This window comes from Ixodes scapularis, unplaced genomic scaffold, assembly GCF_016920785.2.
Source record: "Ixodes scapularis isolate PalLabHiFi unplaced genomic scaffold, ASM1692078v2 PGA_scaffold40__2_contigs__length_1045541, whole genome shotgun sequence".
In the NCBI taxonomy this organism is placed as follows: Eukaryota; Metazoa; Arthropoda; class Arachnida; order Ixodida; family Ixodidae; genus Ixodes; species Ixodes scapularis.
In genome coordinates this window covers 412731-433575 of record NW_024609869.1, presented here as the reverse complement: position 1 = coordinate 433575, position 20845 = coordinate 412731, and the positions used below count along the sequence as shown (strand labels likewise).

At 46.5% G+C, this 20845-nt stretch overlaps 2 protein-coding genes across 2 annotated transcripts; one reads left to right on the top strand and one right to left on the bottom strand.

Annotated features, from left to right (window-relative positions):
• The first annotated feature begins 169 nt into the window (after positions 1-169).
• On the top strand, positions 170-12337 carry LOC115309474. Its single transcript, XM_029967728.2, has 5 exons — positions 170-271; positions 3487-3653; positions 4006-4097; positions 5017-5094; positions 12192-12337. The coding sequence occupies exons 1-5, from the start codon at positions 170-172 to the stop codon at positions 12335-12337; spliced, it is 585 nt and encodes a 194-aa protein (XP_029823588.2).
• LOC121047952 (serine/arginine-rich splicing factor SR45-like) lies at positions 5407-6060 on the bottom strand. Its single transcript, XM_040503701.1, has one exon. It carries the CDS (start codon positions 6058-6060, stop codon positions 5407-5409), a length of 654 nt encoding a protein of 217 aa, XP_040359635.1.
• Positions 12338-20845: the final 8508 nt, after the last annotated feature.

Genomic DNA, 20845 nt, shown 5'->3' with positions numbered 1-20845 from the left:
GTCACCTTTTACGTCCTCTGAGTCAAGCGAGGTCGTTGTGCTTTCAGTGACATTTCCGTTCACTACGAAACGCATAAGAGCTGCGGCTATTATGCATGGGGAACGTGAACTGGAATATAAAGGCGTTTCTCTGAAAGGCATCCGGTGTATTCTCCTACGATACTGCAACATGCGTCTGCTAATTTTCCTAACGTTATGTTCTTTCGAGTATTGCATTTCAATTTCCCAAAACGGTGACTCGCTATTAGACCCGACCAAAGACGCGTGGACGGTGAGTATCCCCAAGCCTTTCTTTTCTACTTTTTTTTCTAAAGATAAGAACAGCCAACACTCGGGACGAAGCACATATTGCGCGAAGAAAATGGCATATTTTAGGTCTGCTGCTGTGCACCGCCATTTGCTTAAAGGAAACAACCTTAACTGTCCTGCAGCCGGCGCTTCAAAAATATTGATGCGTATAAAAGAATGAAGTGTGTGCGTGTGTTTTTATATGACCTTTACGTGTATCTGGTTGACTGAACTTCCAGTGTGGCGTGACACAGTGTCGTAAGAGGCACGGGCAAAGTCGTGTTCTGTGATGAAAGAGAACGAGCTCAATTTCTTTTGTAAGCCCCGTTGAACTGAACTTCTGGGAGGTGGTATATATTCCGGGACAATATTCTGTTGCAAGGCAGTTAAAGGTGTTAGAATGTCTGCGCACACGCAGTTAGAAATAATGTTTTGTTTATTGTTAGAATCGTTACAGGGAGTTTTTACCGAGTAGCGTAGTACAAGAAAAGTACAAAAGGAAAATTAATATATTCTCTCCCACGTATTGTTTACCTCACTCCCCAGCTCATTAGTTGAATTGGCTGATCATAAACGCGTATTCTATTCAGTTTTAATTTCATTAACATCATTCATCAATAAAATACGTGATGATTCGCACTATTAAGACTAGGCGCTTGTAATGAATTCTAAAAGGACTAGCGCAAAGCTTAAAATAAATCAGTAGCCTTTATTTGTTTTGTAGGACTCTTTACCTTTGCTTTATGGTTTAATAGACATTCATATTTATTTTGCGACAGCGATAAGGGGGGGTGCTGTGTTTTGTTCTCTATGTGTGTGAAGAACACTAGCATAGAAAATGACTCATCTATACTCCGCGACAACTTTTCTTGGCAATGCAGTGGAAGGTACAGGCCCGCGTCCCCTCTCCCATTTTGAGTGTACGCAGGCTCTCCTCCTCCCCCATTTCCGGGGAGAGGAGGAGAGCCCGCGCACACTCAAAATGGGAGAGGGGACGCGGGCCTGTACCCTCCACTGCATTGCCAAGAAAAGTTATCGCGGAGTATAAGTACTTCTATCCTCTATGTAATCTAGGAAATCTAATATTATATTTACCACTATTATCAGTGTTTCCAACAGCGAAAGACGGTAGCTAATATTTGGTGAGAATACTTTCAATTGAAGTTACAAAAGTTCAATGGTCTCCCAGTCTTTTTTTCTTTTTTCTATTGTTTTTGAAACCAGCTCATGATTTGTGAGGGGTTCATGTATCACAGTATAGGTTCGGGATCTTACATCGCAATTCCCGAACTAAAAAAAAAGGAAACATATTCGAGATATAGTGCCAATAACCTGAAAACCTAATTTGTCTGACACTCGTCTTACAAAAGAGTTCGTTGGTCACATCTTTCTCAAATAGTTTGGCTAGGAAAGCCACCAAGGTGAGAGTGTGGGCATCCTAGAGAAGACTGATAACAATTACTTATCCGTGATTTGGTAGGTGCAGGGTTATTTTTGGATCGTAGAAAACTCCAACGACAACGCAGGCTTTTTTTTACATTGAATCACATTTTAAACCGATAGTTTCGAAAATTAGTAAATGAAACTTATTGTCTAAATAAGAAGTAGCAAAAGATATTAGATATTATTTGTTCATGTCAATTGTTACGTACTATTTAGTGCGTCCCGCATTCGATTTGATTTTCACTGTAAGACTCTTTGCAAATTTTGTTGCATATTTATTTCTGCATCTTCCGCCATTCATTTCAATTTATTTCAGTCTAGAGTTTCCTTATACTATATTTCATATATTGCCTCAAAACACGTCTTTTGGTTCAAAGTAGCTCGTCTTGAAATGCAAAACCAAATAATCACTTGTAAAAAAAAACAAAAAACAAAAAAAAAACGTTTGCTTGTGAGGTAAACTGCCTTGTATCATTGAATTGCACTTTCAAGTCAACTGAATGACGAAATTTTTATTGTCATGAATTTATACTGGCGGTCTTACCTGCAGCAAGGCTTGTAGTTGGGCGAGTTGGTGCATGTCCCTACGGGAAAATACAACGCGAAGTAAACGAGGGACAAGAACGAGAAGTAAGCAGATACAGCGCTGACTAGCAACTGAAGATTATTTCTGCACGGAACAGACAAATAAACATAAAAGAATCGGAAACGCGAAGAAAGAAAGAATCATCCCGGATAAGACCCGTCACATTCCGTTTTTTAATTTTTATTTACGAAATCTTTTTGGTTTATTTAGTCTAACGTTTATTTTTGGTTTATTCAGTGTAACGATGGAAGTCCCATCAAAAAATAACACTACGTACAACATCAAGGTTTGTTCAATCACGACAATTGTGTCATTCACAGTGATAGGGCATTCTTGATCACAGGCATGGTATCCTGGTCAGTGCCTGAACGTTCATAATGTTCCTGTGTTTTTCACAATTGTTTTTTGCTGATCGGTCTCTTCAAATTATTAAAGAAGGCTCTATTATTTTACATAACGCTGCCATTTATTTGTTAGAGTAATTAGAGCAAAACCATGATCAAAATTAAATTACGCGTCGTGAATTCTTATACAGAACGAGAAGCAGTTTGTTCAGTGCAGCAGAGCTGATAATGTGGGGTATTTAATATAATCTATTGCTCATTCGTGATCACACTAGCGCTTGCCGATATGATTCTCGTCTACGTGGCAACTATTCCTACAATAAACTGACTTCGCTTTTTGTTTCTGTCACTATTGCCCGAGTGAAATGAATATATGATTATATAAAATAAATATTTAAGATTCCATATGATACTACATGAACTTGTATACGATTGACATAACGTGCATAGGTTCCGGTCTTTTTATTAAACAAATCATATAAGAAACTTGACTTTTTTTTACCTTAATGATAACCATGAAAATGATGGGTTTTTTGTATTTTTTGATAAGGCAATATTTCTCATAAATTACTCCTCAACAATTCTTGTAATTGTAGCAACCTGCCTGCCACCCATATCGTGATATGGCGATTTTGTTAATATCTCAACTAACTGTATCATTCCCCCTGAGAGGAAAGAAAAATGTCTTAAAGTACTGAAGTAAATTAATGATTTCTTTCAGGCTTTAATTACACACAAAGGCCAGACGCATATACATATGCGCTCATTATGCGACTATGCTTCTTCTTTGTAAGTTTTTTAGTTGTCTCGTTGTTGTTATTGCAGGTTATGTCGCAGGGAAAGAAATTTTACCTCTTGTACCGTTCTAATGAAAATGATACGCTAATGGGAGGAACATCAAAGTGCGTTCAAACAAAATCCAACGAGATTGACAGTTCGAAAAAGACTTTGAAGAGCAGAATACTTTATAGAAATGATAAAACACTTGATATGTAAGTACAAACGCTTGACGCAATTAAACTTCTCTCTGAAATGTGGTATTTCAAATCTAGTTTCAGCATTTTTTGTTTCAATTTATGATTTTTGCAAGCGGCTTACATAGATACCTGGTCCTGCTACCATCTACATTACAACTGACTTTCTTGCACTTTTTTTTACATATTTTTCTTTCCGCAACCTTCCATTACTTTTTTAGTTTAGTTAAGAAACTTACAATTTAATTTTCTATCCATTTCTGATGGTGTACGCAATACCTGACATTGTACTGATAAAACAAACAAGTTACTATAAGGCATCATAATTATTATGTCATTATATTACACCTTTATGCGTTTTAATCTTTAGGGAGTCATATTCGGTCCTCATCAGTATCAAGAAATCTAACGATACTCTTCCATATTATGATGTCATATCTGTTGGCCGCCAGGAAACAACAAGTAAGTGCGCAGCACAACTGTCGTGATTTTTTTTTATTATGCCAGAGAGATGTTGACAACGCAACGTCATAACTAAGTTTTCGCACGGTGGTGATAAGTGTCCTTATATGCGAATGCATATAAGGACACTTGGTTCAAGAGATTTGTTCAAAGTGCAAAGATATGGGAAAGATTTATATATGTATATATATATTTATACAGACGCCTCAAAAGCATTATAAATAGGCCAATCAAGTCCAGCTTTGATGTCTACAAAAACTCAGCTGTGCAGACATGTAACTTTTTATTAGATCAATGACGTTTATAACATATCAATAACATATAAAGAAATACCTTATTTCAGCGAATCATTGAACACTAGTGCAAAATAATTAATTTAACGTCTTGTACGTCATCCGAAAATTTTATGTAGCGCCAACTGCACTTCGCCAAGTAACGCTTCAAGCTGCGTCTCTGTTTGAGTAATCGAAACAACACAGTACAATTAAAAAACCAGCTTCGTTTGAGAACTGTACAAGACGTTACTGAATATGACGTCCAGTCAATTGCTAGTCTGTCATCTTATTCAAACAACTGCTATAGAGCAAGATAATGTTGTAACTCTGAGGTATTACTTTTTAAAATTGCGGTTGAGAATTTTGAAGAAAAACTCGAAACAAGGAACACAACGTGATTTATTAAGAATGATAATGTAACTTTCACTGTGTGTCGGGAAGCAGATTTCGCGTGAAAGTTTAACACTCATTCCTTAAGCAGTGCATAAAATAATATATATACCTAATTTAACAGTGCTGTTACTAAATCTTCTTGGCGTAAAAAAAAAATGTAGATATACAAAATTATTGAGTAAATAGCTTGAGCAATTTCATTTCTGTTATATTATAATTTCTTAATTAACCATTTCATGACCCGTAACCAGTTTCACCGACAAGAGATTATCAGCTCCTCTTCACTGACAACCAAACTTGTCACACCGTGAGGAGTGTTGAAGACGACCGTAAGTAGAAGTTTAATTTGTTTTCTTATTTTTTTTTTCTTGTAGGTGTAGTGGGCGGGTTCGAGCCGAGGCGGCCGAGGTGACGGCCAGAGCCGATGGCCGCGGAGGAAAGAGTGACACAGCTGACGCTCCGAGTGCTCAGACGGAAAAAGCCCCCGTCTATTCACACACACCCTTTTTACGTACACTCTGGAGGGCGCCCCGTAGCTCACTGCGCCTACACGCCCTCTACATCCCCCCTTTAGGGAATACAAACGAGAGCCACACTTAGCTCCCAAGGAACGTAATGAATGACCTAAGCCACACGGTGCGCTACAAGTTCAGCCGCACCGGTGGCCTAACGCAGCGTCCAGACCTAGTGCGCACACCCGACGCAGGCTGTCTTGAGGGAGCAGCAGGGGACCCCTCTGGCGATGCAACTGGTAGAGGACTAGCTGCCCTAGGAGTGGGACTGCCGCACGCAGGCTCTGGGCGAAGTGGAGACCGTGGTGGACCTCGGAATTCCTGCGGCCCTGGACCAGAGCTGCTGAGGTCGCAGCCACCCGTTGCTGGAGACTGCTGCGGTACCAGATGTCTTCGGTTGCGGACGAGGGCACCTGCGTCCGTCTGGATCACGTAGGAGCGTGGACGCTGTGCTGGGCTAAGGACTGTGTCAGCACAATTTGCGTTGCGTATCCACACTCTCTCCCCCTCCCCCAGGGGACGCAAAGCATGCGCAGCATGCCGGCGGTCGAAATCCTGACGCTGGCGACGTCGTTGGGCAGTGTCGCGCCTGTGGAAATCAGCCGCGACAGGTGATCCTGGAACCAACATGGCGGTTGGGACTGGGAGGCGCGTCCGGAGGCTGCGCCCCATCAGCAGCTGAGCGGGGCTGTACCCAGTCACCCCCGGTGCTTTACGGTAGGACAAGAGGGCCAAGGGCCAGTCTGCAGACTTCTTGAAAAGTTCCTTGACAGTCCGCACCATCCGCTAGACTTCACCGTTGGACTGGGGATACCTGGGACCGCTGGTGACGTGGGAGAAGCCGTAGCTCTGGGAGAAGGCACGGAACTCTGCTGATGAAAACTGAGGTCCATTATCGCTGACAAGGGTCTCCGGGATACCATGTCTTGCGAAGACACTTTTGATGATGGAGATCACCGCCGTGGATGTCGTCGTGCGAAGGGACAGCACTTCTGGGTACCTCGAGTAGTAATCAACGAGGAGAACGTAGTCTGTACCTTCGTGATGAAAAATGTCCACACCGACTCTCTCCCAGGGGTGGCTAGGCGTCACAGTAGGGAGCAGTGGCTCTGCTCGCTGGACCCGCGTGGTAGCGCAGTTGGGACAGTTCTCCACCATTGCCTTTATCTGGCTCCCCATAGTCGGCCACCAGACAGCCTCTCTGGCGATGGCGCGGCAGCGGTTCACTTCCAGGTGTCCGTCGTGGATGAGGGACAGGACATGTTTCCGCAGAGAAGCAGGCACCAGTAGACGTCCCCCGCAAAGGAGGAGGTCGTCGCCGACACTGAGTTCAGCGCGATGGCCCCAAAACTGAGCCATGCTGACAGGCAGGCTTTCTTTCCGAGGCCACCCTTGCTCGCAGTACGCCCTCAGCTGAGCGCACTCGCAATCCGCAGCCTGGTGGGCACGGAAGTCGTCGAGGAGGACCGCAAACGTGGGAGAGATAGCGCGGAGCGCTTCTTGGACGTACAGCTCAACCTTGTCGATGGCTGGAGTCGTTGGCAGCTGGTCGACCGGGTCCCGCGAGAGTGCATCCGCGGTAGCCAACTGTTTCCCAGGCACATACTTGACATCAAACTGGTACTGAAGGAGGCGGATACGAAAGCGCTGGATCCGGGGTGGCATGAGGTCAAGGTCCGCGGTTCCAAGAAGCTTGACCAACGGCTGATGATCAGTCTCCAGGGTGAAACGAAGGCCCCGCAGAAACTCGTCGAAGCGGTTAATGGCCCATGTGGCAGCCAGTGCCTCTTTTTCGATCTGGCTGTACCTTTGTTCTGTTTCTGTCAGTGCACGGGAGGCGTATGCAACTGGTCTGCGATCCCCTGATGGCTGGTCTTGAAGAAGCACTATACCCAGCCCGAAGGAACTGGCATCTGCGGAGACGGTCGTCGGGAGTGCAGGGTTGTACCTTGCGAGGCAGAAGTCCGAGGACAGCATGGTCTTAAGCTTCTCAAACGCTGAGGCTTGCGCTGGTCCCCACGTCCGGGCTGCAGTCTTGTTCAGGAGGCTTCGGATCGGTGCAGTCGTTTGAGAGAGATCCGGGAGGAAGCGACGGACATGGTTGAGCATACCCAGGAAGCGTTGGACACCATGAATATCCCGAGGAGCTGGCATACACTGAATTGCCGCCACCTTGTCTGGATCAGGAGCAATGCCGTTGGCTCCGACGACGACACCGAGGAACTTCACGCTTGACACGCCGAAACTGCACTTGGCGGCGTTGAGGGTAACCCCCACTTGTTGGAGGCGACCGAGGACTGCTTGGAGGCGCTGGTCGTGCTCTTCCGTGGTGCGACAAAACACGAGGATGTCGTCCATGAGGTTAACGATGCCGGCCAACCCTTCCACCAGGCGAGACATCTGACGCTGGAAATATTCCAGGGCCGACGTAATGCCGAATGGGAGGCGGCAATAGCAGTACCTGACAAACGGAGTGATGAAGGTCGTATAGTTCTGCGAGTCCCGGGCCAAACGTACCTGATGGAAGCCTGCAGTTGCGTCCAACTTCGAAAAAACGCAGGCATCGCCGAGAAGTCCGAGGGTTTGGTCGACGGTCGGGAGTACGTGGCGCTCACGCAGAACAACTTGGTTGAGCTTGGTCAAGTCGACGCAAAGCCGATAACCCCCCGTTGGCTTAGGTACGACGACAAGGCCGGCACACCAGTCCGTCGGTTCGTCGACGCGCCGGATCACGCCCTCCTGCTCCATCTTGTCGAGCTCCTTCTTGACTACGTCTCGTAGGGGTATCGGGATACGCCGGGCTGTGCTGAGGGAATACGGTACCGCGTCCGGCTTGATGCGGATCGTGTACTCGTCCGGGAACGTGCCCAGGCCGGTGAAAAGGGCTGGAGAGACTTTCCGAGGTGGTGTGTCCGGGAGAGTAGCGGTCTGGGCCGCTGTGACTGCGCCGACAAGCTTGACAACGCGAAGGGCAACGATAGCGGGATAGCCGAGAAGGGGCAGCTCCTGTCCAGCAACGACGTAGAGACGCTCGTTGACGTGTTTGCCTCGACAAGACAGTGCCGCAGAGAAGGTGCCGAGAACCTTTAAAAGTTGTTTCCCCGGTCCGAAAAGTTCCTCGCCACGTGGCTTGTCGAGGACAACTGGGCAGCCGGGAAAAGAGCTCGGAACCACCGAAACGTCGGCGCCAGAGTCCACCTTGAAGACGAGAGGGCGCCTGTTGACCTGGACCTCAACGTACCGCCCGTTCCGAGTTACCGCCGCAACGGAGTGGAGCTCCACGGAACCGAGGCGCTTCTTTGAGCGGCACACTGAAGAAAAGTGACCCCGCTTCTTGCAGTGGTTACAGACCGCTTTCGCAGCTGGGCAGTCCGACCGTCGGTGATACTCATGACCGCAGAAAAGGCACTGCGCACTTTGGTTGCTTCTAGAAGCTACTCAAACATTGCTGGTTCGAGAACTTTCGGGCCTGTCACGTGACGCAGAGTTGCCAGAGTCCCGTCTGATGTCCCGTCCGTGTGCGCGCTGCACGGGTTTACGCGAAGTCGCCGCGTCCACATGCGCTGTCGGTTGACCAGCTGTGAGGGACAGGCTTTGCCTCTCTCGCTCGGCGTCTTCGTGCTGACGGGCTTGCACCAGTGCGTCGTCCACGGAGAGGCTCGGTGTGCGGCACAGTTTGTCCGAGAGACGAGAATCCGCCAAACCCACGACGATACGGTCGCGAACAAGACGGTCTTCAATGGCTGGTGACGGATAGTTACACTTGCGCACCATGTTCTGAAGGGTCGTGAAGAAGCTGTCGACGGTCTCGCCTGGCTGTTGCGTCCGCTTGTGGAACCGGGAGCTCTCGTATACACCTCGTTTATGGGTTGCACGAAGTAGCTTGTGAGCCGGCGGGTGACTTCTGCGTAGGACTGGTATGCCTCTTCGTCGGACATCAGCGAATTGAGGACGATGCGTGCCCGTGGACCCATGCAATAGAGGAGGGTCCTGACTCGTGTCTCATCCGGCGCCACGTGCATGCCGGTGGGGAAGGCGTAGTCTTCGAATTGCTGCAACCACGGAAGCCACTCGCCGGCATCATCGAAGGAGAACAGGGCCGGACTCCGGAGACTGGCGGCAGCAAAAGCAGGAACCGTAGCGTCCTTAGCCATGTCGAACCGCGGGAACAGGGCATCCCACTTCTGACACCATGTAGTGGGCGGGTTCGAGCCGAGGCGGCCGAGGTGACGGCCAGAGTCGAGGGCCGCGGAGGAAAGAGTGATACAGCTGATGCTCCGAGTGCTCAGACGGAAAAAGCCCCCGTTTGTTCACACACACCTTTTTTATGTACACTCTAGAGGGCGCCCCGTAGCTCACTGCGCCTACACGCCCTCTACAGTAGGAGTGGGATTCTCGGACTGGAAGTGCAAAAATTATTGAGTTTAAATCATTTGTAAATTTATTTAGGTCGCCACGCAGCGTTTCTTTTTTCTCCAGAGATTTTCTAAATCACTTTCACTGATGATCGAAGTATACCTCGGTAATTATCATAATGGTTATTACGCAGCATCTTCCGGGTGACAGGTAGACTTATGTATGGTTGCTGAGAAAAAATGTTAAAGCTATTTGGAGTACTGCTATCAGCAAGATTCCTCGTGGCTTTTTAGTACAGTAGCAACAAGTATCATGAATTGCTACACCGAGTTTGTGCAAGTTATTCATGGCGGTGTGTGGACAGCAAGCTATCACATTGTACGTTAGAAGCTACCTTTCTACTCGGGATGTTGTTTTCAGTTCTCTATGAGTCACGTCTTATACAGCCTGTTAATGATAGTTAGACAATTAACACAATATAACCGTATTAGGTGCATTAAACAGAACGTTTGTTTTCCGTATGGTCTTTCGTTGTTTTGCATAGTACTTTGTACTTATGATCCTCTTCAACCAGTACCATGGTGCTCGGGTTAAGCATACGAACAGCATAATAAAGATTGCTTAATTAAATTGAATGGACTACTTCCAAAACCGACGCGCCCCATCGCGGCGAAATACCACGCAGTGCACTCTGGGAACTAGTTGGCCACTCAGTTTCGGTTTCGACTGAGCAGCTTCACCTCATGCTATCACGCCGCGACCGAACGCGCTGCTTGCGTTTTCGATTACCCGACTTTTCACGAACATACAATACACTGACTCTCGAGCGATACAAAACGAAGACCGGGGCAGTTTCTTTGGTTCCCGAAACACCGGATATTGTGCGTGCGATGTGAACGTATGACCTGGCTTAGTCACCTCACCCTCCGTGTGCACGTTTGAGCTCAATTTCAATAATCCCGTCTAGTACCACTGAACTAGAAATGAAATTTGTTCATCTGGAGCCTTATACGTATTTTGTTTGCCAAACGTCCGTTTCTTGTTACTTCATTGGGCGAAAAGAAAGCCGCATCCTCACAGGGTATCAAAGTTGAGCCCAGCGTTTACGCATGAACTTTTAAGGAAACACATTAAATTCGACCTCACTTCTGCACAAAAGTTACTATGATGTCTTCCTCGTGTCATCATATATCTCCCACTCGAGTTTCATGTATAGAAGATTAACTTCTCGCAAATGCTGAGATCGGCTAGCTACGACGGAGGCCCTAACAAGCTTCCCCTACTTCTCGCTAAGCCTTTTAGGACGAGCTTTTACAGACGCCCAAGATCTGCGCCTGAACGGTGTGTCTGAAATTATCTCGGCATACTCAGGCAGGAAGAAAACAAACACATAACAAATATTATGGCCATTAGCACCCGTCAAACGCGCTTTGAATTCGTTCGAGTCTTGTGTGAAGAATGTCGCACCGTGCGCCGGACGGGCATGAACCCCTATGCGGTGCGCATGGGGGTTCATGCCCGTCCGGCGCACTACCGGGGAATGGTGCGACATTCTTCACACAAGTGCTCGACTTTCGCTTTCTCAAAACGGTCTGTATGTGCGAATTTGCCTATATGATTGCAGGATAACTTTATGTGCATACGCGATGTTGAATAATGGTGGAATGCAAGCGGGTGGGGACTTCACTTCGTGCAGTGCTGCGGGTCAGTACAGATAAGAGATAAGAAGTGTGTCAAAATTGAGCTTTTCAATAGCGCCTCCGAGTTTTACCTCGCATACTCAGGCATATTAAGAAATGCAGTAATTGCAAAAAGTAATATTTCGTCTATGGACGCACGAAACAAACTTCCTGATCAACAACACTAATGTAAAGGCGCGAGCTCGATGTATGCGTACTTATTGGTTGCTACAGCTTGTTGATTCGTACACAAGCAAGATCCCCGAGCTTTGCAGCGTCGAGATTCCCAGCATTGGCTCGTCCACATACCTCGATTGGAACGCTAACAGGAAAGCTCAAGTACAAAAATACAACAAGCATGTGTTAAGACAAGCTATACGTCTCAGGTTAGTGCTAAAGCTTTGAGGCCTGGCCTTTTAGGTTAGTTTAGAGACCACACATGACGCTCTCGGGACCAGAAAACCATCTCTTGTCGACGTGTCGATCGAAACCGAAACCATGCCACCCTCCTTCCTGGCCAACTAGTTCCCAGAGTGCAACGCGCGCCGTGTTGCATGCAGGGCTTTATGGAAGTAGTCTATTAATCCGAAGTATCCTTTGGATTTATTACGAGGTGGTTTATTTATTTCCAAATATGCTTCCATGACAAAGAAAAAATTCAAAAATATACCGTAAATGGTCTATTCAAATTCCCGTTTTTTTTATCAAATATTACACACATCGGCTATATCAGCGATGAAGCCCAGCGATGGCCTTCGGCGAAACGGCTATCTGTAAACGTTCCAAACGAAGTAAAACGGATACGTTGTTTTAATGCATTTTATAAAATATTTTGGAGGCGCAGATTACTTGACACAGAAATATAATTTCTTTTTTCAGAATTCCAAGTGTGGATGACTGAAGGTCACGATCCGAATGATATAAATCCGGGCTGCGAAAAGGCCTACCAAGGCGCCCCATTAATCTTCAGTTGCCCAACGCGTAGAGAAATGTACTACATATACAATAAAACCATATGCAACTAATAACACACAAAAATGTCGCTCGCGTGGAGTTTACGGTAACAGCCCCACTAAAGGCACGAATAAATATTAGGCTGTCAAAGTTACAAAAAGCACGCAGGCGAGAAACGTCTTTGCAAATTTTCATCTGACTGATATGGCATACAATAAACACGCACCTGTATAATATTTAATTTTTATGTTTAGTTTTTATTTTTCTAAGTTGACAATTTTTCTTTTTGAAAGAAAAAAATGTGGTTTATTTTAACCCACGCTGGAGAAGCCACTTTGAATCCACTCCCCCACACACATCTAAATAGTTTTTCTTTCTTTTTTTTTCGCTTTTAGTAGTGAGTCTGTTTAGAGATGTAGCTGTCTATGTAATGCGGTCAATGCTTTTTTGTGTACTGAGAGAGTATCGTACGGGGGTCGTACGGTCAGTGTTATTCTTATTTACTAGTATAACATATGATTGTTATAAATATTTATTCGGTATTGAATATCAGGACGGCGGCGTTGCGCTGACTAGCTTATAAACCGAACTCCGGATGGTACAATAAAGGCCGGTTCACACATGCAACGAAGCGCTAATGTAGCGCTTCTCACGTCTCGTCCGCTACTTATCGTCTGCCATGAGCGATAATTTTGATAGTGGGATACAAATCTGGTAGACGCTGCCATCCGCACGCGCTTAGCGCGAGGTCAGCGCTACGCTTGTAGCGCTCCGCTGCATGTGTGAACAGGCCTTAAATGCATCTAAGACTGAAAATGTGGCACTTAATTGCCTTGAAATATCTACATTCTAAATGTTTAACGAAATAAAAAAGGAACGCGGATGATATTCTTTTCATGCGCGTTTTTTCACGGCAAGCGTTACGTCTGTTTCATGAGTGGAAACTTAAGCGCGCCCTCGCGCTCACCACGCACTTCAAACCTCTCTAACCGCTCATTCGCCCTGGAAGCGGATCCGTGTTCACAAAGCGATTGCGAACGCGGTTGTATAAAGAACCAGTACAATTGCACGCGCACTCGATGACATCAAGTGGGCGTGCAATAAACCTTTTGCGAAATCCCCCAAGCGACCCGGCCCGCGCGCGAGGAATTGTGGGAGACTGTCCCTCGCCTGGCCGCTCTGCGGCTTGCCTTATCTTAATCCTCTGTTTTCGATTCCATTACCAATTTTTATCTATGCTAGTGTATTTTTTTTATTGCTTCTAAGTGTTTCTATTCTCTTCTGCGCGCGATATTTCTTGTATATGTATATAGTATTTGTGTCTTTATTTCGCATTTTTCGACGGGAGTGCCGACGGACAACACGCCGCTTCGCGTGTCGTTCCCCGGTGAGTACTACCGTTGTTATCGATTGCTATCACGATGTTAGCTGTTCATTTTGGTTCATTTTACACGCGAGCAGTCGACGGGAGCCGTTTATGAACACTCGCGCAAATATCATAGGGGTACATGCAGTGCTCTGAATCAACAATCGCGACACGAGAGCCGAGTGCGCTGTGATTTGGCTGCCCGCGCTCGCTCCGTTGACTCGCACTGTAATGTGTGCCTTCGAGTGCCGCTTGCTTGACCAACATACAGCACGCCGCTTTGTCACCGGGAACCATTTGTCCGAATGTTTACGAAGCTGAGGCATATGTAACGCTGCGGCGCCTGACAACTGCGCGTTGCAGCGCGATCCCTTCACCAACGCAGACGGCTCAATGTCGCGGCTTGAACGCGCCTATGGCATGCCTTCGTAATCTATCTGCTAAGAGCCGTCAGTTGCCAACGCCCTTTTTCAAGTGCAGAGATGCGTTGCCGAGAGTCATTTGTCCGAATGCCTGTGAAGCGTCATATTCAACGTGCGGCCCCTGACAAACTGGGCGCAGCGGCGCGAGCCCTTAGCAAGCGCCGGTGGCCCAACGTCGCGGCTCGTATGCGCTTATTATATGCCTTCTTAACCTATCTGCTAAGTGTCTTTCAGTTGCAAACACCCTTTTTCAAGTGAGAGATGTCCTGTCACCCAGGCAGCCACCTTCAAACTCGTAGTTCCTTCGATAATTTTTTTTCGAGTCAAGATGTCAGCTGATGCTTGAGTCAAGATGTCAGTAACTAACAACCGCCGAAAAGACTGATCATGAATGCATGCCAAAGGCGCATACAAGCCGCGACGTAGAACAGCCGGCGCTTGCAGGGCTCGCGCCACTGCGTGCAGTTGTCAAGCGCCGCAGCGTTGGACATGCCGAACGGTGTTACGGTTTCGCAGGCATTCGGACAAACGATTCGCGACGGCAAAGCGGCGTGCTGTATCTTGGTCAAGATAAGCGGCACTCGAAGGCAAACGCTACAGTGCGAGTCAACGGAGCGAGCGCGGGCGGCCAAATCACAGCGCACTCGGCTCTCGCGTCGAGTCGCGGGTGTTCATAAACGGCTCCTCTCGACTGCACGCGGGTCAAATAAACCAAAATGAACAGCTAACAGCACGATAGGAATCGGTAGCAAAGGTAGCACTCACCCGGGGAAGGACGCGCGAAGCGGCGTGTTGTCCGTCGGCACTCCCGTCGAAAAAAGCGAAATAAAGACACAAATACTGTATGTATACAAGAAATATCGCGCGCAAGAAAGAATAGGAACACTTAGAAGCAATAAAAAATACACTGGAATAGATAAAATAGGTAATGGAATAAAAAAATAGAGGATTAAGAGGCGGCAAGCGACAAGGCAATGCGATCTCAAGGCACAGCGGCCAGGCGAGGGACAGTCTCTCCCACCATTCCTTGCGCGCGGGCCGGGGCGCTTGGGAAAATTGCAAATCGTCTATTGTACTGGATCTTTATACAACCTCGTTCGCAACCTCTTTGCGAACGCGGATCCGCTTCCAGTGTGAATGAGCGGTTAAATTACCTGATTTAGCGATTTTCGATGACGCTCGGTAAGTTTATAATTGAAACCATATCTTCATTTTACCAATCATAAAGATGATTAACAACCTTCAATGAACTATCCGACTTATCGTTAGGGATAACCCCCCCCCCCCCCCCCCCCTCCTCCCAAGTATGTTCGTATAAAGGCCGGTTCCCACATGCAGCGGAGCGCTGATACAGCACTGTTCACGTGTCGTCAGCTACTTAGCGTCTGCCATGAGCAACAGTTTTGACGGCGCGATACAAATCTGGCGAACTCTCCCGTCAGCACGCGCATAGCGCAAAGTCGGCGCAGTGCTCAGGGCGCTCCGCTGTATGAGTGCACAGACCTTAACTCACCTGCACAAACCGCATAAAGCCGGGGTCACACTACTTATACAACATACAAAAGGCAGTCTGCAAACAGATTCGAACGCAAGTCACCATGAGATCCGTGCTTCGAATGCCGCTTATGCCAATGACTTCAAGGAGAAACTTGGCACGCTGCATTCGTACGACGGATTTTGGGGTGCCTCGTGTCTTAAAACTTTTTGTATAATGTACAAAGCGTGTTTATTTTTGTTTTGTTTATCATATGCTTAAATTAAAATTTAACACCCGGTATATTTTTGTTTACTTGCATTGACAGCAGAGCGATTCCGGTACAAAGTAAGAGCTAACTAAAAAGAATGATTGTAAGGTTGAAGGTAGTTTAAGGGACCATGAGGCGATTTTTGCACTTCTTTCTCCTTAACTTTAATCCTTAACTCAAAAAAGCAAATTAAAAAACCACGTCGTTGCGACACACTTGGGTATCGGTACAATGACTCCAAGGTTCCACCGTCTCCTTTAAGCACATAATGGAATATAATAATTGGTGTTGTGTTTATACAGCCTTTAGTTGTTCAGCCATATCAAAGTTTCGACGAGTCACTCGCTGTAAAAGAGCAATGCCAGTGCAGTAAAACCGCTAGCCTGCACTCTAAGCCCGGTCCCACTTAGTAAGAGGGACATTTCTTCGATTTTTTCCCACTTAACTTTAAGGGGGGCGACAGACCTCTTAATATTACATGGAGATGCTCCCTCTTAATTAAGTGAGACACCACCCCTCTTAAAGTAAGCGAGGCGGCGTCTCCCTTAAATTTGAGGTCAGAGTCCCTTAATTAAGAGGGACAGTTTTGAGATATTTTCTTCCTTAAATTCGGAGGGACGGTGGCCCGCTTAAAATGCAGGGGCATAGTCCCCCTTAAGTCGGGGTCACGCTGCTTATACTTCATACAAAATACATTCTGCAGACATGTTCCGAAACGAGTCGCCTCGACATCCGCGCTTCGTACGCCACGAGGTAACCAATCAAGAGGTTACTTTCTCACGTGGCATACGAAGCACGGATGTCGCGGTGACTCGTATTGAAACATGTCTGCAGAATGTATTTTGTATGATGTATAAACAGCGTGACCCCGGCTTTAAGTTACCTCTGTTATTGTATCGTACAATTTCTGCTCCTTCGTGTTTTGAGTGTAAGCTGACATGCTGCACTGCACTTCTCGCACTTTTGCTGATATGGTTTAACCAAAGTATGTGTTAAAGAAAACAGTAACAATCTTTAAGAGTAAACACTGTTTTATTTGCCATGACACAAGAAAATATTTTGATATGTCTTCATCAAAATAATAATTCTATAACGATGTTCTGGTAGCTTTTACGATTAAAAAAAGACTTAGAACGACGCCAGAAATCGGCGTTTCTTGGAAGCTATCACACAAAAAATTTCGTGCTGCAGAGTGACTCATTTTGCCTATCATAAACAACAACAATACAATCGTGCTGGAAAAAAAAAAAACTTTTTTTAGCGGATAACACAAAAAGAAAAGTACATTCTAAAAAAAAGCCCGCGCGTCTACTTTCCCGCACAACACTTGGAAAAACAATCACCATAACTCTCGGAGGCAGCTCAGCGAATGTAGATGCCGAAACATATGATTATACCAAAAAAATGAGTTGCGACATTAAGCACAACAAGCGTGATGTTTTGCATTGGTTAATGTCACAACTCGGACTGGCTTTTTTGGTCTAATCTTATGTTTCGGCATCGTGATTCGCTGAGCTGCTTCCGTGAGTTACGGTGATTGACTTTCCAAGTGCTGGCTCTGGAAAGTAGATTCCTGTTCTTTTTTTTAGAGCGTAGTTACCTACTTCATAGCATTAAAAACTAATTATTCGGCGTCTCTTGCCATCAGCAGAAGCTCAGAATTTCTGTTGTTTTTGAACGGCCATAAGCGATTTTATGAGCTTCTCCGACATAAACTGAATCGAAACACTTTATTTTCAACGAGCAGACCCTAGAGGAGTCCAAGGGTTTGTCCACATGCCACGGGGTAGGAAAGTCCCGTTATGTAATACACCTATAAGCACATGACTAGTGCCCCCTCCATAGTCGTGCTAGCGGTGAGTTTCACTGACCAGTTCCCAGAAACGATCCCTTTCTCCGAAACAAAGAAAGTCTTGGGTCTTGGAACTTTTTCGTCAGGGGTAAAATCGTCCTGCAAGCAGCAATTCTTAAAAAAAAAAAAAAAAAATTGCGTCAGCGTCAAACTTAGATTTCTATTTTTGCATTCGCTTTTTCACATACCATAGGTGATGAAAGAACTTCTGGCCAATCGAGACCGGAGGATGGTCTTAATGTTCAAGAATGTTGTTGGGTTGTCTCCGCAGAAGGACATTTTACCTCCTCCAGGTTTCCCAGCATGGTGACGATTGTGTTATGGAACCGAAGTTGTGCATCCACCTTTAGCTGAATGAAAGACCATATTGTTTTCCTTTAGATACAGAGGGTGGGAATTAGAATAAAGGTAATGAAGCGCTTTCACCTGTTATCAAGCAGGCGATAGGAAACAAATGCGAAAATAAAGTGCAAACAGTTCAAAGATTCGGAACCCAATCTGTATGCGATGAAATAGCGAGTGACATTAGCTTATGACGCAACTTCTGCTACTATTAATTTTTGGTACGAGAATAGACTGCAGTTTTAATTAATTTACGAGAATCAATTGTTTCTGTATTACCAAGACAAAACGAAAACGCATTTAGTAGTAGATGAGCTTTAGAAGCCCCATGTGCTTTGGAAAGCATGGATTGCATTTGCGGCTCGAAGCTGCAGAAATGATCTAGCGCATGTTTTAGAAAGCAACATAATCAAATAAAAAAATACATTTCTGTAAATATTTCGCCGCAAGCCATTCATTATTTTTTTTCAGAAGCAGTGCATATGCCAACAGAACGTAAATAGAGCCTACCTACATACCGGAATACAAAAAGTAAATAATTACCGAGTTCGTTGTGAACCGTGTGCGGGTGGCCGCAGTAGGCTCACCAGTCAGGGTGGTGCGTTCCACCGTGCAGAGGGTCCCGGTAGAGCTCTTTACACGAGCAATCCGAGCGGAACCCCCGCCTGATTCCCTTCATGTCAACGTTCGTTGCCATTGCCTCACTCTGAAAACAAGATTGTTAATAACGGTCAGTCATTTAACGCCCACAGTCAACGCACTAGCCCTAAAGCGCATAAGAAAGAAAAAAAAAAAAAAAAGCAAACTTCTGTTTATATATTTTTCGCGGATGCACGACACAGAAAAAAAATATATTCAGCCAGCTACAGAAAACAAAGAGCATAATAAACATCATAAATAAAATCTCCAAAAACAAAAACATGGTCGGCGCCAAAAAAAAAAAAATAAATAAAAGCCGGTAGCTGTGCCGGCACGACCGTCAAAATATAACGAACAAGACAATACGCCAAAGAAATACAAAAAAAAAAAAAATGTACTCCCTGGCCGCCGCAACACCCTTCCCCCAGACGCCGCGACGCCGACGCAACGCGAACACGCGAAGAAAAAAAAAACCTTTATTTCTTCTTTTTGTTTTGTGCTCGTCCAATCCCCCTGCCCTTTTCACAAACATACACACATTATGGGTTTTTACTCGCCGCCCACTTGAGAAAAAAATGTTCATAATCACTGCAACGCTAACGATGTCTACAACATAACGTTGCAGTGTAAATTGCTGTAATGAATTGTGAAGGCAAACAAACGCAAAATCGCCAACATTGTTTCTGTCAATCAACGCTCTCGGGCGGTCAACCTCAAGCATTTAGAGTGCACACCGAGAAAGAAATCGGCAAGCCAAGCTTACAAACACTGACTGCCCCAGCTAGCGTGCCTTTATGTTGGCTTTGCCTTAGGGAGGGTGATGCCATCCTTTGTAGTACTCGATGCCGACAGTGTACGCTCACGGATAAAATACCAGGAAATTGCCGGTAATAAAATGCCGGCGTAGCACTGCCAAAGTTAGCAGCTCGAGCTGGGAGAAGAACGATCGCGCGTTCGAAATTGAAAAGTAGACAAGCGTCGGACAGAAAATGGTCTGATATCACCAGCTTAAGACAGACGCGTACACATTGGGACACCCTAACCCGCTAAAAGTGTTTTGTGCGAAAGACAGCCCTGCGGCTCACGGCAGGGCAAACGATTAGCGACGCTTTGTGCTAGCTGAACGAGCAGATCCAGGAAGCGACAGCGTCCGTGGACTACAGCTGAACACTCTCACTCTACATGCAAAGCTCGTGCATCTCACAGCCAGCGTGAAAATATTGATGGCTCGTTATTCCCACCCGCAATGCACCCAAAACAAAAGCGCCAATATGACAGGATTACTCACCCGAAGGAAGTCAAACGAGCAGCATGACGCTTGCGACTCTCCGGCAACGACCGTTTCCAGCTCTCCGTGAATTGGCGCGAAGCCTTAGCACCGTCTGAACTCTTTGCCGTGGATTAGTGCGCCTGCCCCCCTCCTCCTGACCGAACTACATTGGTCCAGTTAAGAGGGACCGGTCCCCTCTTAATATGAAGGGACACGCGTGAATCTTTTTGTCTGTCTTTCCTGTTCAGAGGGACTAACGAAACGGTTTCCTTGGTCTCTCTTAATATGTTGGTGTCCCTCTAGATGTTGCTATTTTATTTTTCAATTTCCCTCTTAAAAAGGGCTGTCCCCCTGAAAGCATTGTTGTCCCCTCTAAAATCAGAGGGACAACGTTTTTTTATGAGGGACCGGTTTTAGAGTGTGGGGTCTTTACCGTGCACCACGCAGTAGTGATACGCGTCCGCACGCCGCCAGACGCCGGTACGATGCTCATCCAGATCGTAACGGGCAGGGGTGGGGATTAAACATAGGATCCCTGGGATCTGCAGCGCGAGCTTTCGCTCCCCGTGCTCCGAGCTGGTGTGCGCTCGCTATCCCACTCGGCCACCGATCCCCCCACATAATGAGACTTGGGATTCGCAAGTGACGGCAAGTTCCGTCAGGGCACTCATTGGCCCGAACGCGAATCCACATATTCGTCGACGGATTGATTGTTGACGAGCGCATAAGTCCGAGTGACGCAGTTCTCGCGCCCAATGCGTGAGCTAGGTTCGCCTGACGTGTTTTCTGGTCGGCTGATGCAGGCATGTAGCCAGGATTTTGTTCCGGGGGGGAGGGGGGGGGGGGGGGGGGGGGGCGGGGGGCCGCACATGACAAACTTCTGTATGAGGGGGAGGGGGAGAGGAGGGCCCCAGCAAAATGGAAGATTTCGGGGGGGCCCGGG